The 25,510-nt window shown below is 40.2% G+C and overlaps 3 protein-coding genes across 6 annotated transcripts in view; 2 read left to right on the top strand and 1 right to left on the bottom strand.

The window, feature by feature from the left end:
• The first annotated feature begins 59 nt into the window (after positions 1-59).
• Positions 60-7,209, top strand: tap2t (transporter associated with antigen processing, subunit type t, teleost specific). Its single transcript, XM_026351288.1, has 12 exons — positions 60-319; positions 1,058-1,603; positions 1,698-1,812; positions 1,930-2,060; positions 2,772-2,977; positions 3,067-3,264; positions 3,405-3,533; positions 3,637-3,822; positions 3,942-4,121; positions 4,478-4,637; positions 5,184-5,320; positions 6,029-7,209. Exons 2-12 carry the CDS (start codon positions 1,102-1,104, stop codon positions 6,221-6,223), a joined length of 2,139 nt encoding a protein of 712 aa, XP_026207073.1. The 5' UTR covers positions 60-319; positions 1,058-1,101; the 3' UTR covers positions 6,224-7,209.
• Positions 7,210-8,327: 1,118 nt separating this feature from the next.
• acsf2 (acyl-CoA synthetase family member 2) overlaps positions 8,328-25,510 on the top strand; it is a 29,282-nt gene continuing 12,099 nt past the window's right edge. The window contains exons 1-15 of one of the 3 annotated variants that reach the window (XM_026351289.1): positions 8,434-8,794; positions 9,734-9,929; positions 11,094-11,222; positions 11,513-11,566; positions 11,651-11,769; positions 12,575-12,737; positions 13,713-13,808; positions 13,981-14,132; positions 15,297-15,388; positions 15,530-15,606; positions 23,283-23,390; positions 23,612-23,763; positions 24,312-24,453; positions 24,533-24,643; positions 24,735-24,803. In XM_026351289.1, coding sequence (XP_026207074.1) covers positions 8,673-8,794; positions 9,734-9,929; positions 11,094-11,222; positions 11,513-11,566; positions 11,651-11,769; positions 12,575-12,737; positions 13,713-13,808; positions 13,981-14,132; positions 15,297-15,388; positions 15,530-15,606; positions 23,283-23,390; positions 23,612-23,763; positions 24,312-24,453; positions 24,533-24,643; positions 24,735-24,803 — 1,782 coding nt within the window. In that variant the 5' untranslated portion in view covers positions 8,434-8,672. Of the gene's footprint in view, positions 8,795-9,733; positions 9,930-11,093; positions 11,223-11,512; positions 11,567-11,650; positions 11,770-12,574; positions 12,738-13,712; positions 13,809-13,980; positions 14,133-15,296; positions 15,389-15,529; positions 15,607-23,282; positions 23,391-23,611; positions 23,764-24,311; positions 24,454-24,532; positions 24,644-24,734; positions 24,804-25,510 lie in introns of all 3 variants that reach the window. The other 2 variants (XM_026351292.1, XM_026351290.1) reach the window with 2 other exon arrangements.
• On the bottom strand, positions 15,831-23,276 carry chad (chondroadherin). Of its 2 annotated transcripts, XM_026351294.1 has the most exons (4): positions 21,139-23,276; positions 18,822-18,985; positions 17,785-17,942; positions 15,831-16,740 (listed from the first exon to the last, which is right to left on the bottom strand). In XM_026351294.1, exons 1-3 carry the CDS (start codon positions 21,922-21,924, stop codon positions 17,801-17,803), a joined length of 1,092 nt encoding a protein of 363 aa, XP_026207079.1. In that variant the 5' UTR covers positions 21,925-23,276; the 3' UTR covers positions 15,831-16,740; positions 17,785-17,800. The 2 variants fall into 2 exon arrangements, with proteins under 2 accessions (XP_026207079.1, XP_026207078.1); XM_026351293.1 differs by having other exon boundaries at positions 15,831-17,942.

Raw genomic sequence — 25,510 nt, 5'->3', positions numbered from 1 at the left:
GACGTTTACCGGAAACCGAACAGTAAAGTAAACACAGACGGGAGCTGCCGCCATCTTGTGACCGTTACGTGAAATGACAACGAAATGATAACTTGTAAAGTGGACGAGTCGAGTTTTAAAACTGTCACGAACATTTATAGAAAAGGAAAATAGTTCAAATGAAGCCTGTGTTTTATGTTTCGTGTGCTGTTATTTCGTGTCGGGCGTACGAGCGTCATAAATTGAAAGTGAAACCAAAAGCAAAACCACAGTTTTAGTTAGCTAGCGCTGCACCTGATAGTCACCGCTAGCTTGTGGACTGTTGGTGGACAAACAGGCGGTGAGTTAAATAAAGTGAAATAAATTAGGCACGAAAACCTCAAGTTCGTGGCTATTAGATATGTTGCACACTCGTTTTGCTAAATATTAAACAGTAGTAAGAGCAGCAGCGATAAACGTGTTAATACGACGTGTTATTTGAATTTTGTACACTAGCTAGCTGCAGTGGGTACAGAAAGATGCTAAAGTAATGTGATTGTTAATCAACAGCACGTAGCTTTAAACGCCTTAATGTTGTACACATCAGTAAAAGTAATTCACTGATCTAATGTTGACACTCTGCTTTTCATAGAGTACTTTTATTTGTAGTACTTTATGTTCATTTAGCTCCTACACTTCTAATTTTCTGCTTGTAAAACCATGTTTGCAGGAAACTTGTTTCTAAATTGTTGTATTGTTACACTTGCTTAAAGGTCTCAACACTTAAAAAGAGATTTAAAATAAATATTGGCATGCTACATGACTTTGCATGGCATGGCGTTGATGTATGTGTGTAATAATGTAATGAAAGTAAAGGCACTCTTTCAAAATGACCCCTTTCAATGGTTTATACTAACATTTAAACTTTTTTGTGTCTTTAAAGGAAGTATTTTTTTTATTTGCATGCCACTTTATGCCTCTTTCACAAAACACTACTAGTATAGTAGTACATTACTATACTTAAGTATTAAATGTACTTTGTAATCACTCGGAGTATTCACAGCTAATCACTGTTAAACAATAATATTTCTTGTTTTAGGATCCGATTCTGCCTCCTGCAGTCTGATCATCCCCCAGAGGAAAATGAAGGAAGTTCTAGTTTGTGGATTGTTCATCCTTTTTTTTGATGCAGTATTGTGTTTGGCACTGTGGGTTGGACTGGTGCTCTTGAAGTGCTCCACCTGTGGAGGACTGGCAGGAGTATGGGTGTTTGGGGCAGTAAAGTGGGCTATTCTCCACGTTTTCACCCGTGTACTGACTGATGGAAAGCCCCCGGGTGAGCTCAGTCGGTTGGTAATCCTCGTCTGCCTTCTTACTCCTGTGTTTGAAAGTGGACGGATCCTAATGATGCCTCCCTCAGAGACTTACATGGGACCACCTTATGACTTCAGCATGGTGCTGCTGGGGCTGATGTCTTCATCGCTGGCATGTGTAATTTGGGAGAAGGGCCTCTGTGCTGATGGAAAGGTGAAGGACAACAACGACCAAAATGCCAGGCAGTTGCTCGTGAGGGTGTTGAAATACTTCAAACCAGATTCCCTTTACCTAATTGCAGCTTTTAGTTTTCTCATCTTAGGAGTTGTCTGTAAGTGTATTGATATTCTATGGTATAGTTCAAATGCTGCACATAATTTCAAACTGATGTTTACTTAATTCATGATATATATTTCCCTTAACAGGTGATACTTTTATCCCACTGTATCAGGGGATAGTAATTGATATGCTAAGAGGTCAAGTGCTTCAACCCAGCTTCTATTATGCAATCGGGCAGCTGGCACTTATCTCTCTTGGAAGGTAATAAAACCTTTTGAAGATCTTCTCCCTTTGCTGCCATCATTGACATAACTGCTAAAATCTGATTGGTTCCAGTGATTTAAAATAAATAACCTTATTTCTCTGTCTCTTTAACAGCGCTCTGTTCTCCGGTATGCGAGGAGGCATATTCATGTGTGCTCTCGCCAGACTAAACAAGAGACTGAAGCATTTGCTTTTTCACACCCTACTGCAGCAGGAAGTGCATTTCTTTGAGGATAACAACCCCGGTGAGAAGAACATATAAACATATTTGACTAGTTAAAATGTTGTGATTTACGGTGTCAAAAGATTCACTGTATGCCAAACAGTGCATGGACATACACTTAGAACACTCACATATGATTGTTTATCATTTTATCTATCCAATTATGGGCATTAGCCTGGTGCTATAACAAGCTGCACTGCCTTAAAAGGTTTTTCACAAGTTAGTGAAAGGGATTCTGCTCCCAAACAGACACGAGTATTAGTGAGGTCAAACACTGGTGTTGGAGAAAAAGGTTTGTATGTGTATATAATAATATTTTTATTGTGTGTCTTCTGTATGCAAGTATTAGACTGTGTTCTGTATTTTAACTCTCGTCTGATTGGTCTATTTAGAGTGTAAATGGATCTCAATCTTACCAGTGACAGACACCTCAATGATAAACTAGACTTAGATTAAAACATGAGTTTGTTAAGTGCTGCTAAAACTGCTGGGTTTTCAGTACAGTGTGTTCAATTTATGTCTGATTTTTGCAAAAAAAAAAAAATTTAATATGAAGTTTAAAGCAAAGTGTTGCTGTAGCATTTTCCTTTCATTTAAAATGGGGTGTACTGGTCCAAACCCTGGAAAAGTACATTAAAACTACAGTTTATTAAATCTGTAAAAAGTGTTTCCTATTGGAAAGTGGGACCAGTTTGACAAACTAATTCTTGTTCAACTCTATACCATTACCTAGGACGTCTTTCTTCCCGCCTGCACTCTGATGTCGACAGAATGGGACGCACAGTAGCACTGAACGCCAACGCACTGGTTCGCAGCACTGTCAAAACCTGCCTCATGCTCAAAGTGATGTTAGGTCTGTCCTGGGAGCTAACTGTGCTCACCTGCATAGAGATGCCGCTGTTGGCTCTACTGCAGAACAAATACATCACATTGACCAGGGTACGTGTGAGGATATTGTTTCAATGTTCCTCTTAACAGTCAGCATTAGAAAACATTGAATGAATTTGTCTGTATTCTTTGTCAAACAGGAGCTGAAGGAGAAAACCCAGGACTGTCATGCTCAGAACAAAGATCTGGCTTTCCAAACAGTCAGTGGGATTTGTACAGTTCGCAGCTTTAAAGGCGAGAAAGATGAACTGAGGAGGTACAATGAGGCTCTGGATGAGCTGTGCCAGGTCAAGAGACAGTCAGGAATCTACAGCGCTGTCTTCCTCTTAGTACGGAGGGTAAGTTGGCAGTAGTGAAATACATGGAGGCGCATATCCAGCAGAAAAAGGGAAAATATGGGAAAATAAGTTAGGAATAATCACAGAAGTTATTAAACTAATGTCTGACTAATTTCTCTCTGTGCACGCTTTCCATCCAGCTGGTGAGTCTTGGGATAAAGATCCTCATGCTGGTACAGGCCCGCAGTCTCATGTTGTCTGGTCACCTCAGCATTGGCAGCCTTTTGTCCTTTTACTTGTACCAGAAGCCCATGTCAGTCAATTTGAGGGTGAGCTAAATTATCCAAATGTTTATACTGCACATTTTTCTCTGTGTATTTGAGCTGTAAAATATGTGTAATGACTGGTCTTGACAAATATTTTTCATTACAGGAGATTTTGTATGCATATGGAGAAACGGCATCCACAGTTGGAGTCATCTCCAAAGTGTTCAGCTATCTTGACAGGAAACCAAAGTGGAAGAAGGCGGGAGAGTTAGTTCCTGAGAAGCTGCAGGGAAAAATAGTTTTCCAAAACGTCACCTTCACATACCCGTCAGAGGATAAACCAGCTCTGAAGGTAACTGTTTGACAGTGTACACTGCAGCATGTACGTTGTACTAGGAATGATGTTAAACAGTAATTCAATGTTGGACAGGCCACAAGTGGAAAATTACATCACTAACATATTCTGTTCAGTCAGTGTGTATGGAACTGCAGCCAGGGAAGATGACGGCCCTGGTGGGTCCCTCTGGAAGTGGAAAGACTTCCTGTGTCAGTCTCCTGAAGAGGCTGTATGAACCTCAGGAGGGGCAGGGGCAGATCTTGCTTGATGGAGAACCACTGCACTATTATGACCACAAATACTTCCATCAAAAGGTGGGAGGATTAAAACTCTAATGATATTAAGACTACACAGACATGCTCACACTTGGTATGAACAAAGTTTATTAATATAGACTTTTCTAGGTCAGACACAGTAACTGACAGAATAGGGATAGAAAATCAGACAAAATGACAAGAAGTCAGAGAGAACTGTTCTCAGCAAGAGTCATGACTATGCAGCCTTTACTACTGTATCAGTAAGCTGTAATAAAGTAGATAATTATATCCAAATACAATCAAATGTTGACTTTAATGCAGGTAAGTAAAAAGGAGTGCACAGCAGGCACTCCACAAATTCTAATACTGTCACTGCACTAATACCCACTGTGTGTTAACTTGTGTATATTTAGATGGCCCTAGTATCCCAGAATCCTGTACTGTTTTCTGGTTCACTGAGATACAACATTGAGTACGGCCTGAATGACTGCACCTTTGAGAAGGTGGAAGAAGCTGCAAAGAGGACCAATGCAGATGGCTTCATCTCTGACTTAGAGAATGGATATGACACAGGTGAAGAGCTGATGATGACCTTCACAGTACGTTGGTCGTAGAAGTTCGGTTATAAAAATAACCGAACATCTACACTGCACCTAGTCACTGTTGTCCATTTCTGACTAGTTTGGCTTACACAGTAACGTAAGATGAATATACTCGAATAATTAAAATTCTTTGCAATAACAGGCAACAAATATACAACTCAGTACATGTACAATAGAATTGACAACCTCAGATGTGATTTATTTTGTGTTGCTGCCACCTGTTCAGAGGTGCACTGTGACAGAGAGACATAGAAGGAAGGAGCTGTTCTGTTGAGATATTTCAGCAGCGATCAACTGAAAACATTCTGAACCAAGCAGTAGCTATAATAAGGAGATATGCACGTGTTATCAGTATAGAGCTAAATGTCTGTGTTTTTATTTGTCAGTATTGATAATTACAATTAATTTGAACTCCCTGTATATCACTTCTTTTATCATTTGTTGTTGCGAGACGTGCTGTCAACATACACTAACTTGAATGATTAAAGGATTTAATTGTGCTGTCTTTACTTTACAGATATAGGAGAATGTGGTAGGAAACTTTCAGCTGGACAGAAGCAGTGCCTCGCCATCATCAGAGCTCTGGTTCGGGACCCGCAGGTCATCATACTGGACGAGGCTACCAGCAAGCTGGATGTTGAGGCACAGCATACTGTGAGTACAATAGTGTAGTCATAGCATTTCTGTCTTAGTGATTATCGAGTAGGTGAAATCTAAATTTCAGAGATTTATTAGGTGACTGGAGGAAAGTGTTGTTTTCAGCTAACACCCCAAACGTCTTTGTTTGAAGGTTGTGGCTTCAAACAGAAAATATGGCGCTGACCATAAGTTGCAACTTCAAAAGGTGGAACTGCTGTGTGATCTTTATTTGTCTGCAATACAAAAAGTCCAACTGCTTCAACAGTGCCTTTGCACAACATAAAATAAATCCCTTCCTCTTTAATCCGTGACAAGTGTAACCTACTTTAAGCTGCTGGGGAATATAAGTGTCAAGTTGTTGAGCAGGTTGTTACGTTAAATAGAAGAATGTAGCCAGATTGTCAATATGGCATTTCCATCTGGTAGAGGTCTGATTTAGATTTATTCATTTAGACAAAGTACAAAGAATTCAACAAACACACAGTAGACAGTAAAACAGACACATTGACAGCTCTTATAATTAAATAAAAAAGCTAATCATGAAAAAATAATCATTAGCTGCAGCACTAGAGAAAGGATATAGTTTCAATATATAACTCAGAAACATTACTATAAAGATGTTCCTTTTCCAGACAAGATATCCAGATAGAGACTGAAGATTTATACCAACTATACACTTCTGTGCATCAACTTGGAATTTTACTGTTGGTGTCTGTGTGTCAGGTCCTGCAGGAGATTCTGGCCTGTGGTCGAACTGTGTTGGTGGTGGCTCATCAGCTGAAGACTGTGGAGAAGGCAGATCACATCATCTTCTTAGAGAGGGGAGCAGTCGTGGAGCAAGGTACGCACCAAGAACTCATGGCCAAGAGAGGACGCTACTATCGTTTGAAAGAGGAACTGTTCTCTCAACAAAGCTGAAAAATATCAGTAGGTGAATTTCTGTTGTTAGTTTAGTTGGTAGTATTCAGTGTTTGTCTGGGTAATTGAAATGTGTACACTCAGTTTTTTTATATAGTGCCAAAACTCAATGAAAGTCACCCTGAGGCACTTCATATATAAAAACCTCCAGTACCAGGCCCAGGGTGAGTGTTCTGTCCTGGTAACCTGCTGGTTTCTCATCTTGTTTTTAAAAAATATATTGTTGGTGCAAAACATATGTACAGAACATAACGGAACATAACATTCACTAAACAGTAAAGAAGAATGAGAAACGTGTGACATGTGGCTTCTCTACTGAAGTTAAACTCCAGTGCGTTAGTGAGGTGATGAATTATCAATATTGTTGTGAAATTTGTTTGTACGTTTTTGAGCCCCATTTATTAAAAATGTTTTTGCCACAAAACAGAGACACTCCTGCTGTGTTAAGAATAACACTTTGTTGTGTAATTACAATATAATATAACAACATATATTTAGACATATGTCAGTAAACAGGATCTTGTTACGTTGTACCTTGTTAGGATCATGTTCACCTCAGTTACCTCCTTACACAGTGGTTCTACAGTTCATTACAGTATTTTCTACTTGTTTTCCAGTTCCCTTCTGCATATTTAAACCAGTTTGTGACACAGAGGTTAAGTTTTCTATCTCTAAATACTGATAATTTTAGAATGATGGATGGATATTTTTTGTTTACAGGTGGGAAAAATGATATTTCTCATCTGAAATTTTGGGGAATTTGTTGCCTACTTATTTTATTTGTAGGGCTACATTTAACAATTATAATTATTATTAATTATTTTGCTGGTTGTTATTTAAAATTTACAAATCGTGGAAAATGGCCCATATGATTTCCTTTATTTTAATGTGTTTTATTTCCCCAACAAACAATGCTACGGTTTGCAGAGGTATCATACTTTGTAATAATTTATATAATTTAATAAAGCACATCTGTCCTCGTCTAACTCATTGTGATTTAAATATTTTCATACACAAAATCAGTGTTGGTTTCCTTAAAAACACAAATGTAAGCGCCTGACCTCATCTTGTGACTTAGACAGTGTAGTAAATACAAAAGACGGCAACAAGCCTGGACAGAAAAACTAGCGAACGACCTTCGGGGCCGATGATCCAGAGGTGAGTACAGTTTTCAGTTTCAGCACTGACACAGTCTCACTGCTCATTGTCCTGGACTTTTAACATATTTGACATTTTTGAATAAGAACATTTTTTTACCTGATGTCAATTGTTTTCAGATCTTTCGGTTTCAGATCCAGTGGATTCAGTCAGGCTTACTTCTGTTGATTTTTCTGTTTGAGGTGTATTTAGATATTGCTCCCACTGAGAGTGCAAAGGTTAACCAAATAAAATGAAGCACAGCCTGTAATTTGGAACATCAGATTCAAACTCTGGCCCCAATCTGTGCTGTCACACTGACCTACTATTAAAACAGATGTTAAAAAGTTTTATTATTGTTGTTGGATCACCAGCGTCTCGTCTGATTATCATGACAACACGAGATGTTAAAGTGATGAGCTAACAAGCACAGAAAAAAGGAGGCTCACTTATTAATATGAAGGATTTTATTTTATATTATGTTGTCCAAATGATCAATAATTTAAAATGCAAGTAATTTTACCACCAAAATGTATCAGTATGGGCTGTATTTAAACATAACAGGGTTATAATTATTACATTTTGATGCAAATTAACTGTAAGTTGAGGTGTAGCACATTTCTAATTATTTTATTTAGGACAACGACTAATGAGCCTATTTTCAGTGTAAATTAATCTTCTGTCGTCACAGTGAATCAATTCATTTGACTGGTTTGGAAATTTTCAAAAATGCTTCTTTCATCCAGTTTGAGTTTGTTGTTCGAGGTGTTCAGAGAGAGTTGATGCATCAGTGACAGGTCTCAGAGGGTTAAAGGTTAAGTTAGGATCATTGTTTTTGTAACTTGCCCATATGACACAGATTTTCCTCCTGTTCACTCTGACCTTTAACAGATGACTTCCTATGGATGTGAAGACCAGAATCCACAGGCCTGATGTTTAGAAAGGATTCAAATGTGTATTTAGAAAGACGGATATCTATCTCTAGTATGTTCAGTATGAATCCCCATCTTTCTGTTTCCCTGTGGAGTGAATCAAGTCAAATAACTCAAATGTTCTGCCTTGCAGCGCCTGACGCCCCCAGCAGGACGGTGGCTGCAGGTTCATGAAAACTTTCTGTCAACTCTGGTCACGGAACAAGGTCCGAGCAACGAGCTGCAGGTAGTTACTGAACATCTTTCCTCCGGTTCACTGTCGGTGTCTTTTGTCCTGTTGTGCACAGCAGAGTCGACCTCAATAGGTTCTGTGAATCTCGGACCAGACGATCGGCTCTGTGCACGTCCAGGGTCGCGGTGTTGAGCTGCAGCTGCACACAATGATCCTCCAGAAGATTTCCTTCTGCTCCCAAACCGTCCGGAGCAACTGTGCCTTTTCTAGAGCTTTAAAGGATTTAAGGAGACCATGGACACGTCATCCTGGATTACCTGCAGCGAGTCGGTGAGTGATGAGAAGTAAACAGAATCTCATTAACATTCAGCTGAGGACCGTTCAATTGGGATTAAAACTCCTGTAAGTGGATGTTTAACAGGTCTATAGAACAACGCCACACCCAACGTTACATAAACAGTACAGTTAAATCATTAACGCTTTAGAAAATCATCGCCTTCTGCTTCTCCGCAACTTTTCTTTGACTTTTAAAAACATCAGCGTTTTCTTTGGGGGATCATATGACTGTCATGAACCAAACGCTGTTTTTCTGCAAAGCCAGTGGCTCTGCACAGTTTGGACTTAACATCAACAACTTTAAATTAGCAGCATGATTTTTATCTGTGCGTGCAAACTAGGGAGTGGGAATAAAAACTGAAGCTAGATACAGCGGAAGGAAGGGGAGGAGACCAAAGACATCTGCATGTTGTGCTGCAGTTCAACGATGTAAAACAAATCTGGGTGGGCTGTGTGAAAATAATTGTTATAAATAGTGTGGTTGATTTACTGGTTGCATTAAATGTGTGTCCACCTCCTGCATTACCCCATGATCCACTCTTAGCACTGATTCTGAGTCAGTTTTGCTGCCTGCACATATGATTCCAGTACAAATGATCGAAAGTCTATCCAGGTACTGTAGCCTGTTAAGTTCTGCAGGAGTACTACAGGCAAACAGTGGTAGAAAAGTACATTTAGTCAAGAACTGCAGTCAGATGAACAGCATTGTACTTCGTCACTTCATTTGATATTTATTTTACAGAGTCACATTTCTTGCACATGGTGATCTCATAAAGTCCAACCCACTGCTGAATATTAAATATGTTTTCGACTTGTGCCCCAGAATAAGAAACCTTGTCTCATCTTTTAATACATTTCATACGAGTCTTAAACTTCACTTTGTAACCTGTAGCTACAGTTAAGCTAAATTTTGTAACTCCTGTTTCCCTGCAGTACCATCCATGTGGACTGTCCACCCATCATCCCGACTCTCACTACCAGTTATGCCCACGGCACCTCAACCACATCTTTGCTGCACAGCACAGTGGGACAGTGCCTGGTGAAGTCTGTGGAGCGCTGGCCTGACAGAGAAGCCTTGGTCTTTCTACAAGATGGAGTCCGCAAGACATTTGCACAGTTCCAGCAGGATGTAAGTGTCTTCCTCAGAGCTTATATAGTTCAAGAGTCCATCAATGTGACAACCATCATTATGCAAAAAAAACAAACAAACAAAAAAACAACAACAATGTGCTGATAGACGCAAGACTTTAGATTAAACAGAGTTAAAGTTGAATACTGGGAGAATTCTGGAGAATCTTTCACTGAAACTCACTTTATTTAGTAGTAGTAAAGCTATTAAAATAAAAGTTCTACTCAATTATAGCTCACCAACGACTGATCACACTGTATTAAAGTAAATATTGATGCTTACTGGAGTCTTGACTTACTAGAAAAAGCTGTATGACACGTCTGCGGTGAAAGGTTTACCTGCATGTTCAGTCGTGTTCAGGTTGTAAACTTTCACCCAGTGATCATAGTAAACATTTCATTTGGTGTCACAGATTGATGTCATTAACCTGACACACAGAACACTTTTCAGATAACAGGTGCCAAATCAAACATTTCAAATGACATCCACTGCTCTGCTTTCTCATCTTCCTTTACTTCCACTGTAGATTTATTTAGCGAGTTTCCTGCTATTTGTTGCATAAATTTGTCTTTTTGACATAATTTTACCTTCATGGCAGCTACTAGTGCAATCTGACATTACAACGATATGAGATTATGAGACTATTTTAAGAGCCTTGCCGCACAGCTATTTCTGTCTGCAGGAGATGTGTTCATAAGAAGACATTTGTGCCTCTCTGGACTCACTGAACTTGTTTTATGTCGATATGTTAGACTTTGCTCTTGACAAGCAGCATTAGGTAACAGTGAGGCAAAAATTAAGTACATGGTACAAATGATACATAGTGCTGTCGATAAGATGGATGTAGTTTAGTCCAGATTTGATCCACGTGTCTCATAAATAAGGATTCTGCAGAAATCGAACATGTTCAGATGTTAGTAGTACTTTATCTTATTGCAAAGTAATTCATAACTGCAATGAAAGTACGGCAAGTACTGGTACAGTATTTCAGTTCCTGGAAAGAACATTATATATATATCCAAGCACATGTTCATCTCATTAATCTCTAGTCTCATTAACTACTGATGCAGTGCTATATGAGTAGCAACTGAATGTCCAGAATGTTTGCACAGTTCATTCCTCAGCTTCAGTCCAAACATGTCCAGCCTGTCTCTGTCTCTGTAGGTGGACCAGGCTGCAGCTGGACTTCTGGCACTTGGACTGAAGAAAGGAGACCGGCTCGGCATGTGGGGACCCAACACTTACGAATGGGTCCTGTTTCAGTTTGCAACGGCCAAAGCTGGCATCATATTGGTAAAGTCAATTCTACTGTAGCAGCAGTTTATCATCCACAGCATTAGCTAGAAGGCAAAAACAATGTTAGAGGAACATAAGTTAAAGCATTCGTTTGGTGATGTTGTGTATTTTTCATTATTAAAACAAATTTCATGATGAAGTGCTTAAAATAAATAAAAACTGTGACACAAAAACACCAACACACTAAGTGATGGACAAATAAGTGTGAAACCACAATGTACTATAGTCATATTGGTAAATGAGATGAACATATCTTTCAGTATAAGTATCGTTTTACCATCCAACAGGTGTCTGTGAACCCAGCGTACCAGCTGCAGGAGGTGGAGTTTGCATTACGAAAGGTGAGTTATCACAGGTTTCAGGTTTGTGGCTCCAGAGACTGTGTCTTTGTCATGAAGGTGAATCCTCCGCTCCTCTCTTCATAGGTTGGTTGTAAAGCTGTAGTGTGCCCCACGCAGTTTAAGACCCAGAAGTACTGTGACATGCTGAAACAGATATGTCCAGAGATGGAGTCATCCAGTCCAGGAGACCTCAAGAGCGCCAGGTACACCCCCCGATATTCACCTGTCAGTATGACTCTTCAACATTCAGTCAAAACATCTTTGCCAGCAAAAGGTGTATTTATATCCACCCTCAAACCACAGCTCTTATTTTGGAAGAGACTTATTTAGAGGTTTCTTGTAGAAAAGCTTGGGGAAACTCAGCCGACCAGTTTGTCTTCATCCCTGAAAGTCTTTTCTTTTCTAAAGCTTATGGACGAACTGTGTCACTTGTCCTAGGGAGGTGTTTTCTCCACTGTGCTTGGAGAGTTTGCAAAGAAATATTTACTCCTTAATACAATAATTAATTTTACAAGAGAAAAAAGAAATGCAGCGAGTAGTTATTAGAGTAAGTAACCACCCTGTCTACTGTACACTACAGATCAGCTCACTTCCCCCAGAAGTAGAAATACTGCCAAACTGAAGTTAATGCTAAAGGTTTATGCACATTTTCTTTGATTGATGATAGTTTTACAAAAATGTACTGATTTTGCCCAAAGCTAACAGTTTTAACTGCTGGTGTATCTGGGCCTTTCATAACCTCCTTTTGTGGTATGTGGAAAAAATGCTTTTGAGTGGGTGGTACCACGCTGGGGGAATTTGATCTCCTGACCCCAGCAAGTGAAGTATTCCTGTTGCAGCCATGTTTCTATATGTGAAAAGTTTCTCATTTAAACAGGAAACATGGATTAAATAGTAACACGCAAGCAACAGAGAGACAGAACCACAGACAGAATCCTTCAAAATAACTCGGCTCCTTAGTCATAAAACATTATCTGCATATTTGTGTTGGTTTCTTGTTTCCCTCAGACTTCCAGATCTGCGCACTGTGATTGTTCTGGACAGTCGACAACCAGGAATGCTCCATTTTGAGGATGTGATGCAGGCAGGCGGCAGCCAGCACATACAGCAGCTGCAGGATCTGCAGAAGAAACTCTCGTTTGACGACCCGATAAACATCCAGTTTACTTCGGTAACTGTCGCTTTTCCTGCTACTCCTGCTACCCTCTGGGAACTGTGTTGAGGTCTGTGTTTACTTAAACATGTTTGTCATCTGAGTCTTTTAGTGTTGAGGGCGTGGCCCGTTTTTTGCTGGATTTCCTGTTTTTTTTTTTTACTCCTGAAATGGAAGCGACAACAGAAACAACAGGCAATGTTTAAGCCCTGGACATAAGAAAAAATCATCTGTGGTCCAACACGAGAAACGTTTTTCATATTCCCCACATTTTTATCACCTTTTAAATGCAGTATTTGCACTTGTAACTGTTTTTAGGTGGCAAAAGTGTATGAACCTCTGGGATTAGCCGTTAATTAGAAGGAGAATTTAGAGTCGGGTGTGTTAGTGAATGGGAGGTTAATCAGGTGTGAGTCTGGAAGAGAAATCTGGGTCTTTACTATCAACACCTGATTTTGACAACAAAGTTTTTTAGAAGCATACCGTGGCTCAAACAAAAGAGGTTTTGACGCTTACTTGGCTGTGGAAGAATTTCCAAAAAGTTTGGACTCCAGATCATAGAGACATCACAACAAGAACAAGGTGTGTAATAGTCCAGGAGATCACAAGGTGCCACACGGTAACATCTGGGAAACTAAAGGTCTGTCTTGTAGTGGCTAAAATCAGTGAGTCCACCATCAGTTACTGAAGGTATGGATTCACATACATTTGCAATACAAAGATGTTTAAGATTTGATCATTTTCCACAATAAGTAAATAAATAAGTTATATTTGTTGGTCGGTTGTTTTATTGGGTTCCTTTTATTTAGTATTAATTATTTGTGTGTCCTGTAAAATAGAGCTTTACAGATTAAACTGCATTCACAGTATGTCTGACAGACAGTATGTCTGACTGCAGTAAAGGCAACATAAATAAACACCCTCGACATACTTTAATAAACTATTTTCATGGCCTTGTAAACACGGTCATATTTTTCCTTTTTTTGTTGCCAGGGCACAACTGGGACTCCAAAAGGTGCCACCTTGTCTCATCACAACATTGTCAACAATTCCTACCTCATTGGCAAAAGAATGGGATATGACTGGAGAGTGAGTTACTTAAACTGCTCTTTTGGAGAGTTTGTTTTATTGTCAATAATGCTTTAGATTGTCTATGCATCTAATCTTCTATAATTTATTATTCTAAAATTAGTTTAACAAAATTAATAATATCTATGTTAATATAAGTGACTTTTTATTATTTGTTATTTTTCCCGTATAGCCTAACACTCGTGTCTGTGTGCCTGTGCCTCTGTACCATTGCTTTGGCTCAGTGGGTGGTGGAATGTCTATGGCCATGCACGGTGTGTCCCTAGTCTTTCCCTCTCCGGGATATGATGGAAAGGCTAACATAGCAGCTATTGAGAGTGAAAGGTAAAATTACAGATCTTGGGCTACTCTCAAACGTATAGTAATAATATGTCTAAGACCTGTTTTAAAGGTGCAAGATGCAACAAGTGATTAAATCTGCTTAGAATAAAATCACTGCTAACCCTAAAGCTGCATTGTGCCTATTCTCTCTTTGATATAAAGGTAGAAAGGAGGTTGCTGTAATAATTAAAACCAGATTGAAGCTGTAGAAACTGGTTTTACACAGTTTACCACAAGTCATGCACAGAAAAAGTATTAAATGCCATTTACTTAAAATTAGTGGACAGGAATGATCATGTGTCACTTCCAACTCTGCCAAATGTCTAAATGTCAAAATGTCTCAAGACTCAAAACTTAAAATCAACATTCAGTGAAGGTCAAAGGTAAAACAAATTGTTTCTGTGGGGCTGCAGAACCTGCTAAGTATTAGTTTTAAATTCCCTGATCCTCACTCAGGATCAGATATCATTTGTTGTTTTGTTGCTCAGAGACAAAGAAGTAGAGAACTATCTTAAACACGCTGCACAAGCCCAGCATTTAGTCTTTGTTTCTTCAGATTCCCACTGTGCGACTAAAGGGAAGTGAAAAGACATTTTCTACAGCAGATATTTTGCAGGAAAAGCACCTGAGAAAAGTGGATTTGTTGTAAAGGCTGTTTTTTAAATATGTTCTAAAACATTTGTTATAAAAATACTAAAGCTGGCATCAGTGTGGACATTCTTTATGTGCTTTCAGTGTAAATGGACCCCACACCTGTACAAATATGTGAAGCCTGATATGGCTCCAGACAAAACAGCAAATCAAAGCAACATTTCTTTACAGAGCACAGTTCATTCTGGGAAAGACTTTATAAAAACAAACAAATCATGGGAAATTATTCTGTAATTAGTGGGCAGTAATTTATTAGGAGACTAAAGTTAATCCATGTGTAAGTTTGACCTCTTACTGTAGGATAAAAAGCTGTTTAATGCCATGTTACCAATATTATACAAAGTGAAATGGTCTGAGACCATGATGATCTAAGAGTTGCAACTGCCTGTTAATTAGTTGGTAAATTAATTTGGGTGTAACAGCTTTAATTATCCTATATTGTTTGTGAGTTGGAAAAAAAAGAGATCTATGAAGATTAATATGATTGTAAATTAATTGTGTTTACCTTTCTCTCAGATGCACATTTGTTTACGGTACTCCCACCATGTACATTGATATGGTTAACCAACCCGACTTGGCTAAACGAGACTTGTCATCTCTAGAAGCAGGTGAGGAGAAAACTGGGTTTTTGTGACTATTTCAATGATTTAATGCCTTTTTCCTGTTAAACTTTTATTTAATCTGAGAATATTAACCCTATCTTACTGGTTGCTGTACTCTTTGCTCTTTTGTTTGTTGTTGCACTGTAGGCATCATAGCTGGTTCCCCTTGTCCTTCAGAGCTTATAAAGGAGATCATTTCTGTAATGGGCATTAAAGGAATAACAGTGAGTGCCATTTAAATATTTTTTACATTTAAAGATTATATAATAACCTAAATGTATTCCACCAAACAACACATAGATTTGATGATGCAGCTGAACTTTCAAACACTAGGAGGAGACAAACCCTTAGATTTCATACAGTGAAGTACAGCAGAGTGAAACCTTCCACGGCCAGATCCATCATCATTCGTCTTGTAAAAAAACAGTATTTACAACAAAAAACAGGCTTAGTTGTAAAAAAGATTTATTGGATGTGAACATGTTACCACGTCCAAAAGTCCAGAAAAGCTTAAGATGCTGATAATACATTTTTAAGTGAGATGTTAAAACGTTAAGCAGATAACAAAATGCATGTAATTAAAGACACAATGGATCTGTATAACCCCCTTTTCTGACGTTTACTGGAATCTTCCTTTACATACATTCAAAGTGATGTAGGTTTGATGTTTTGTAGATGTTAGGATCTTAAAATACCTTATTTAACAGACTGATAAAGCTTAGAATTTCCATGGTTTGATCCACTGTTATTTTAACCACATCTTCATTAAAGTTTGGGGGAAATGTCCTATTTGTAGTCACTGTAATTTTCATCACATAAGTAGAAAACAGAGTAAACATGCGCTGGTGCCTACTTGAGTCACAGGTGTTAGGATTTGTTCTCTGTCTTTTCTATGTTGTTTTGAGACGATTTTAATTCAGTTCATGCATTAAACCACCAAAACAAAAGTGTTGAGATGAATGGGACAAACATGATGTCTGTGATGTTATGGTATGTTAGCAAGTTAAGTGATAAATTAAAATCTTTATCCAGTTACTGAAGCACAGAAAGCAGCAGGAAAAACCAACAGGCCTGTCTCCAGTAGTATTATTTTGATGTGACTTTTATTTTGGTGGTTACTTGCATGTTGTCAAATTAAATAATAATATTTATTATATAGGATTCAAACTTAATGATGAAGGGTATCCATAAAGATCATCGCTTGTTTGGGTGTGTGAGACAGAGAGTGATGTGTGTCTTTGTTTACGCTGGCGACAACATTTTGACAGATAAATAGATAGACGGGCGTAGAACGAGTTAGCGTTGCTTTTGTCGTTCGCTGTAGCCAGTCACCTGGACAGGCTCCTCCTCGGCGTCTCCTGTGAAAAAGGCACAAAGTCAGCAGCCAAATCAAACACTCTGTCCTCTAACCAAAGACCCCATGACCTGGACTCGGAGTACTGGACCCCAGGGCCAACATGGAAAAGTTCACACAGAGACAGAGTGAAAGACTGAACGTTCTACAGTCATGGAAAGAGAAATGAAAAACAAAATCATCAACGCCAAATCCGGGCCACTCCAAAACCACCTTAGACCTCATGTGGCAATATATAAATCCAGTATCACATTATACAGAGTCCCAGATGAAAACCAGAATACTAGACCATCACAGGAGGGGTGTGATTTTGGGCTTAAATAGAGACCAGAGTGAGGAACAAAACAACTCCTCAAGTACTCGCAAAAGTAGTGATCAGTGAGGGTGTCACTGAAAAACAATTAACTTAACTATCATTTGGGTTCAAAGGTCCAGTGTCTCCAGTTATTTATTTAGATGATTCTCAGTCGTTACATTTTCAATAACGACACATATAAACAGATTTTTTTGAAGGTTTTTGATTAATTATTGGGCCTTTTATTTCCCTATGTGTAGAATTGAGGATTTGTCTTTGGCGACTCCAAGTGGTTGGGACAAAAACAGCAGCAAAATAAAAGTTATTACCTTTACAGAAGGGTTTAACAATTTGGGACATGGACCTGTGTGGACAGATTGAAACAAAGCTTAGCTCTGTCCAAAGGTAACAAAAACCACTAAAGCTCATTAACATGTTAAGACCTTGTTTGATTTTTACACGTGAAGAATTGCTGTGCTTCCTGTACTCCCTAATACCGAGGTTCAGAGGTTATAGAGGCTGTTTATATGGGAAAGATTTATTGTTGGTGCTGGTAGGTGGATTTCCCAGTTTGCACCCACTGGTAGCCACAGCATCATATTCAACATTAGATTCAGTACCATCCACCTGTTTGTATGTTTGTTTAGCACATAAAAACCTAGCTGAAGCTTTAAATATGATCTTTTATAGAGGACTTTGCTTATTTTGCTTAAAGAAATCTGGAATTTTTTTATTCTGTGGCAGATACTGTACCTGTACAGCTGCGTGTTCAGTGACGTGTGCCCTTTTTGATTCTCTTTCCCTTCAGTCTACAGCTGCTGAAGTTGGTGCTATCTCTTACTGGCTTGTCTTTCTGTGTCGGTGGAGATGCACACACTGCATCTGGACGATTGTGACTAGAGTCCATCCACCTGCAGATAGAAACCACAACATAAGAAGCAGTTCACGCTGACTACATAGTCTATTTACTATTTATTTTCTCTATCAGTGTCAGTAAATACCTCAGTGGAGGAAACTCAGTTGAGGACTTTCCAACATTTAAAGCCATAAGCAGGTTGACATTTTTGGTTGCAAGGAAAATCTGTAGATTCGTGTTGGATATTTTGTCATGAAATGTGGTTCTCACATTTACAGTGAGGATGAATTGTTAATGTAAATGCAAGTCTCAAAGCCCCATTTATTGTGGATAAGCATGGCTGTAGATTGTTATGCTGTAGTATACAGGTATGTGCAGTTAGAAAATACAACAAACTAAACAGTTTTTAAAGTTAAACACTCAGTTGGTAGTATGAGGTAAACCAAGCTATAACCTAATGCAGGCCAGTACAACACTTCTGCAGTGACACATGTATCCTCTCTCCACGCTGTGTTATTAGGTTATAACCAGCTCTGGCTGAGACAGGCTGTACCTTATTACGACTGGGATTCTGGTGTCACTGTGGTTGTGGGCGTAGCCATATCTGGTTGTTATGATTCCGGCTGTAACACATTGGAGTGTGGTGATGAAACCCTAGCTATATTGAGCCACTTGCAGCTGTGGACTGATGGAGCTCTGCCTTTTTGAAAGGAGCAATGAACAATAAATGCATCATGTAATGTCATCATACCTCCTTTACTGGGAGTGTATTAGCCTTTACCTGACTGAACTGGACCGTTAAAGGTTTCTATGGATCAAACTTCGCAAGGAGAACGTTAGAGGACTGTAGTGTTCTGACTCACTGACCTGGTGAGGATTTGTGTGAATTGGATTTAAGAACAGCTTTATATTGTGTTTCAGGTGAGTCTCTTACCTGCGCAGTGGAGCGAGCTGGCACGTGCAGTTCCATGGGTTGTTGGAAAGGGTGAGGTTTGTGAGGGTGCCATACTCCAGACTTCTGGGAAGAGACTTTAGCTTATTGTTGTCCAGGTGCAGGGACTTGATTGCAGTCACACCCGTAAACGCATCATCAGAGAACTAGAAAAAAGGTAGAGAAATGTGTAAGTTGTGTTTCACATCAAATCACTGAAGATTTTCTACTGGCCTGAAACTACTGTAGTTCTCAGGTCGCACATCGTACAGTACAGTGTTGTTTAAAAACCGTCCACACTCCGTTCAGATGCAGACTGAGGGAATCTCGTCAGTGTTTCTCTGTCATGAAAGCCTCCACTCATCCTTCCTTCTGCACCAGCACCTATGTAAACACTATCAGTCACTGCTCTCCTTTTTTCCGCTGCTACTTCATATGCATCTGCGAGGACGCTAAAAGCTTCAGAGAGGTGCTAGATGAACTGATCTATGTCATGTCAAGTAGGGTCTCCTCTAGGAGGAAGAGGAGGGCACATCAGAGGGCAACTGGGCTTTGAAGGGTGGTTTTATGTGAGTCTGGGGGAGATGAACCTGTTTGGAAATTTCCACTGTAGAGCTACACATAGTCTAGTTAGGGTCTGGTATATTTGAAGGAATGGAAGATGGATGACTTCCAGCATGGCTGAGGTGTTTTCACTCTGTCGTCTCCCTCTTTGGGCCGCTCCTCTGCCAACAAGGCTCGCAAAAGGCCCAATTGTCCATTCAAGCTGTGGTGATGGCTAAAAATACTCCCCTTCATGCTCCGTGGAACACCCTGCCTCTATTTACCTGTCTCATAACCCCTCCTGACCTGTTTACAGGACCCTCACAGCCAAAGTAGAAAAGTCACCTTGCTGAAAATAACATTTGTGTAAAAATTAGACTCTGACATGCTTGGCCAAGGTCCAGCAAACAAAAACACTCTATCTATATTTGGAAAATGGTTTCATCTCGACGGCTATGTGTGCTGCGCTTGCCATCTCCTGCTGCTTCCACCTGGCTCTCGCACAGTCCCAGCGTGAGAAGGTTGTTATTCTACAGTTCTCCACCTCCGGGATGCATCCAAACTGTTGCACACTCAAATATTGAATTAACCTCAAGTATAAAAAGTCTGAAAAGTGGTGTGGTAAAGCAGGGCGCTTATACTGTATACATTCATACCACAGCTTTGTAAGGTGCGGAGGAGCTGATGGATAGTAGGACTTTCAGGTCTCACTAAGCCAAATGTTAGTATTTGCCTTGTAAGATAAAATATGTAAGTATCACCTTCGGTGTATTGTAGAACTTAAATGATCATTTCAATCATTTCCAAATGAAACCACTTTCCAAGGTTCAATTCACCCAAATTTTCAGTGAACCCATTAGGATAGTTCTGGTTCTCTCTCCATTCTGACACACTAAAAAGATGAATAAAACTCACATACTGCACAATGTTTAGAATCATAAGCAGCATTTTGTTTTGCTGGTTCCTCTGTGTTCCCCGGTTTTCTTGAAATTAACCTAATGAGTATGTAAGAGGATTATGTGTTTGCATCAAGTGACCACAGCAGCCTTTAATAAGCCCATCCTCAACATCTTACAGTCAACTATAATTATGGTCTAAGAGTAAATCCTGCTAGTGTTGTTACATGTGTTGTTGTCACACTTGAAGCATGACTCAAAGCACATCTGCAGACAAAACACAGAAAAACACTGCATCGGATTAGTATTATTGGGACATATCTGGGGAGAAATCAGAAATACTCAAAGATGCAGTGGTTTGTTTGAGTGCTGTTAATGGTGGTTGGTTATGTAATTTACTGTTTAATGATAGTCTGGTTCTAATAGAGTTAGTGAAGCCGAACTGCGGTAGAGGCAACCATAACACTGATGACCCCGTACACACACTGTATACTGTGCATCAAATTAGATAGACTAGTTGACAGTCTGCAGGGGGGGCGTTGGCCACTGGCAAGTGGAGTATGTAAATATGCCAGTGAAATTTAGCCAAGAGTGGTTTTCAAAACAAATATTAAGATGAGCAAATAAAACACTTTTATGAAATCTGTTATTCTGCAAACAACTGAACACAGAAGAATTTAATTCATTTACTTTATGGAAATATGACTCTAAAAAAAACAAAAGCCACACACAACTACCACTTAACTTTTCCTAACTCATCAAAGTAGACCAAGAAACCTAATCTCACTAACGTTCAAGTAATTTGAAATTTCACAGTCTTAACAGACCTATATCAACACTTCGATAGATGTTAGGCAGTAGATGTTAGAATCATGGCTGACCTTCTCCAGACCCATGTTGTCCAGATGCAGTTTCTCCATGTAGCGTCCAAAGCTCTGAAAGGCGTTGTCTGGGATGGTCTTCATGGGATTCCTCCCCAGTGTGAGCTCCTCCACCACACGCAGTTTGCTCATTGCTGCACTGGGATATGTGGAGATCTTGTTCCCGTCCAGGTGAAGTATGGCGAGGTTCTCCACATCATCCAGAGACCCCGGGTGCAGGATGGTCAGCTTGTTCCCACTCATATGCAGCCAGCGCAAGTCCTTTGCCCCTGTAAAGGTTCCCGGCCGCAGCTCTCGGAGCTTGTTGTGGTTGAGCTGCAGAATAAAGAGGTTGATCATGGGGGAGAAGATGCCCTTGCCGAGATCGCTGATCTTGTTCCCATCTAGGTAGAGGTAGGTGAGCTCGGTGAGATCCTCAAAGGCGCCGGACTTGATGCTGCTGATCTCATTGTTAGACAGGTAGAGGTAGATGAGCTTCTTCAGCCCCTTGAAGGCCTGGGATCCGATCTCTCGGAGCTGACAGTGCTGCATGTGCAGAGAAATGAGTCCTTTGCTTTCGCTGAAGGCTCCCGTGGGAATGCTGCCCAGGTTGTTCCTCTGCAGGTTCAGCAACCGCGTGGCCTCTGACACCCGAGGGATCTTCTTCAGCCCAACGTTGTCACAGATGACATGCTGAAGGTCACCGTGGCAGTGGCACAAGCTCGGGCACTGGACCGGGACTCCCTGCACCGCGGGGCCCAGGACCAGGAGGCAGGTCCCTAGCAGCAGCCAGCTCACACAACGCATCCTAACAGGCTCCTGAAGATCACTAACTTGGTTAGATTGTCTTCAAGTCTTTTAGCAGAACAAGCAGAAAATCCAGTAAACTGCTTCTGAGAGAAGCAGAGTAGAGCTTTAAAAAGGAAGAGTTTAAACTGAAGTGTGTTTGTGTTGAGGGAGAAACGAGAGAAGAAGGAGTGAAAAGGTGAGTGACTGAGCAAAGGTGGGCAGTGCAGAGCGACCTTCACTTGGAGAGGAGGATGGTCAGTCAACAGAACACACACGGCACTATTTATAACATTTACTTGTGGAAAAAAATGAGGGTTTGCCAGGGTGTTGGAGTGAGAGGTTTGCAAGAGGAAGTCAAGTGTCTGTGAGAACTTAACCCTGAATGAGCGGGAAGACAACACTGGACCACTCGTTCTCTCGGCTTATGGCTGGTGCACGTGTCCAGACATTGGAAAACAAACAAACAAGAAAAGGCATGCTTTGCACTTAAACTTAAACACTTTAAACACCTGAGTAACTTCAATGTGACTGTTTAACAACGTGGCATGAGGTCAGGGCCAAAGTGTGCACGCTCGCCAGATACCTCTATTGTTTTTTTAGTCTGCGGTGGCAGGAAAAGGAGCCACTCCTCTGCAGCTGTTTTCTAACCTACAGTATAATAGTCTCCAGATGTTTGGCAAGAGATGCTGTTTCAAGTCATAGCAATTACAAAGGAATGAAAGTTTTAGATACCACTGTACACTCCTGTGTGCATTCTTTGTTTTGAAAAGGAGCACATTATTATGTAATGGTCTGTTTCAGTGGAACCTGTGAGCTGATCGTTGTGGCTGTCGGCTTTAAACTGCAAGAGACTGTCTGCAGTTCAAGGTCTGTTACTGGTAAAGGCTTGTTTGAAAAAAGTAACATCTGAGAGCAGAGCTGTGTTTTGGTGTCCATTACACCTGCTTTTCATAATAAGAAAGGTATTTAAAAAGTTGAAGCTGGAATTTGTTGACTGGCTCAGGGCGAAGGATGGTTTGGCTTCAGATTGGTGCATTTACAAGATGGATGGACCCACTCGGAATAATGGAATCTCGAGTCTACTTAACAAATTTAGCATTTTATTGGGAATATGGTCTCTCCCTGAACCTTTCTGCTGGATTTGTGAATAGCGTATTTTAAGTGAATAGCGTATTTTATGTTCTTTAGGGACTTTATTTTATCAGATATGTTTAAGGTGTTTTGTCTTGTCGCTGAAGCATCTAAAGTATCAAACAAAATGTCCCTCAAAAAAAAGAGGGGAGATCATGTAGTAAGGTTACTTTGAAAATACAGGAGAAATGCTTTGTGTCTGACTGGATGTGTCTCTTACACCTCACCAACCTGTTCCACCACAGAATGTGTACGGCACCACAGAGAACAGCCCTGTGACATTCTGCAACTCGCCAACAGACAACTTTGAGAGGAAGTCGGACACTGTTGGTTACATCATTGATCACCTTGAGGTAGAACAACATGATTTTCATCATCAAAAGCAAACGTTGGTGTCTAAAGAGAGACTTTTGATTTGTAGCTGATATTCAGCAGGTATTTTTAATAAATGTCAATATTAATTTGAATTGATTGAACACAATAAGTTAATGTCTAAATTGTTTTCTTTTTACTATCAATCCACCTTAATTGCCAAAAAATTCCAGAATAAATAAGTGAATCGACTTCTCCACAGGTTAAAATAGTGAATACCACAACTGGAGAAATTGTGCCTCTGGGAGTGACGGGGGAGATCATGGTCCGAGGATTCTGTGTGATGTTGGAGTACTGGGGCGATGAAGCCAAAACACGGGAGTGCATCACTAAAGAAGGCTGGTACAAAACCGGGTGAGGGGAGGTGCTCAGTTATTTTATTTCCTGTACTGTGAATGTGAAAAGATGCAGTTTAGAAAAATACACACCTGTGTATATTAAGTCAACAGTTTACACCAGATGTCAGTACAGAATCCAGTCATGAAGTCCGAGAAACAATGTAGGCCTCCTGGGATAAGGCTGTGTTGAGTGTTCCCAGTAACACGGTGGCCTCAACAACAGATTTGTGGAAAGCCAACCTGAACCCAACGTGAATAAAAACATTTTTAAAGAAGAGAGACCAAACTTAACAAGGATTCAATCACTTCTTGAATGGACCCAAAGGTCCTGTGTAGCGGCTCTGTAGTTGTACAGCTCAGAGCATTCTTCACCACATACATACTCTTGTTTGGAGTAGGAAAAATACTAAATGTTAATAATAATCAGAAATGTTTGACCTTTTAAGTTTTCAAAAATATTTTGCTGTTATTATTACTATTATTATTGTTGTTGTTGTTTTGGTTGTACAACACCTACTGATGCTTTCACTGTTTCTTGGTTTTCCCCACATGTTCATTCTCCAGAGACCTCGGCAGCCTGGACGGGTACGGCTACTGTCGAATCGAAGGCAGGATCAAAGACATGATCATCAGAGGAGGAGAGAACATTTACCCGGCTGAGATCGAACAGTTCCTGCACACACACCCCAAAGTGAAGGAGGCACAGGTGAGTTCAACCAGCAACTTAGATACAGGTGTTAAATGATGATGTGCAGTTGGTCCAACACTGTTGTTTTGTTGATCAGGTGGTTGGAGTCGAGGATCGTCGTATGGGTGAGGAGGTGTGTGCCTGTATCAAACTGGTAGACGGACAGGAGAGCACAGCAGAGGAAATCAAAGCTTACTGCAAGGGACAGGTGAGGTTCCCTTTTATTATTTCACAATGAGCTGCACATATTTTCATTCTGTAGTCAGACAGTTTGCTCTGTTTTCATCTTCTCCTTTCAGATCGCTCACTTCAAGGTTCCACGCTATGTGCTTTTTGTAACCAGCTACCCACTCACTGTTACTGGAAAGGTAATTTCTCAAATAATAGCTCCTCAGCTGAGCTCATGTTGCAGCAGGCCTTGTCCACAATTTCCATAAAAGACAAATGAGGTATGTCCCAGTGCCAAGGGTTTTGTCAGGAAGGGCATCCAACATCTGTCAAACCAAGCATGCACACATCAGCACAAGGATCAGTCGCAGCCTGAGTGGAAAGGTAGCAAGGCTGGAAGCTTAGGTTCAGGGTTCAAGTTGTTTTACCATGGTGTGGAAGAGAAATGCAGTAGGAGTTTGTCAGGAATGTTGTGGAGGTATAAAGAGTCTCAGATAGGATGATAACTCTGAAGCTGGAAATTGAAGGAGTGGTGTTCGGTGTTATTAGTGGTTATGTCCCATAGTGAGAATGTGAGTTAGGAGAAAAGGTGATTGGTTGATTTAATTTGACATGTAGGTGAAGGGAGCAGAGGTGGTGAGATTGTGATGGACAGGTTTAGTCTTCAGGACAGGAACACAGAAGATCAGATGGTGGTGGACTTTACAAAAAGGATGGAGATGACTGTAGTAAATACTTTCACTTGAAGAGAAGAGGCAGGAACATAGGGTGACATAAGAGACAGAAACACTCAGGTGGACGAGAGCTTGTGCCAACGTTGTAATTTAAAGATAGAGATCAGTGACTGTAAAGTATTGGTAGGAGAGAGTGTAGCCAGACAACACTGGATGATGGAGGGTAAATGACT

This window comes from Anabas testudineus, chromosome 19 (genome assembly GCF_900324465.2).
Source record: "Anabas testudineus chromosome 19, fAnaTes1.2, whole genome shotgun sequence".
Classification (NCBI taxonomy): Eukaryota; Metazoa; Chordata; class Actinopteri; order Anabantiformes; family Anabantidae; genus Anabas; species Anabas testudineus.
Note: the sequence above shows the minus strand (reverse complement) of the source record. Positions and strands in the feature narration are given on the sequence as shown.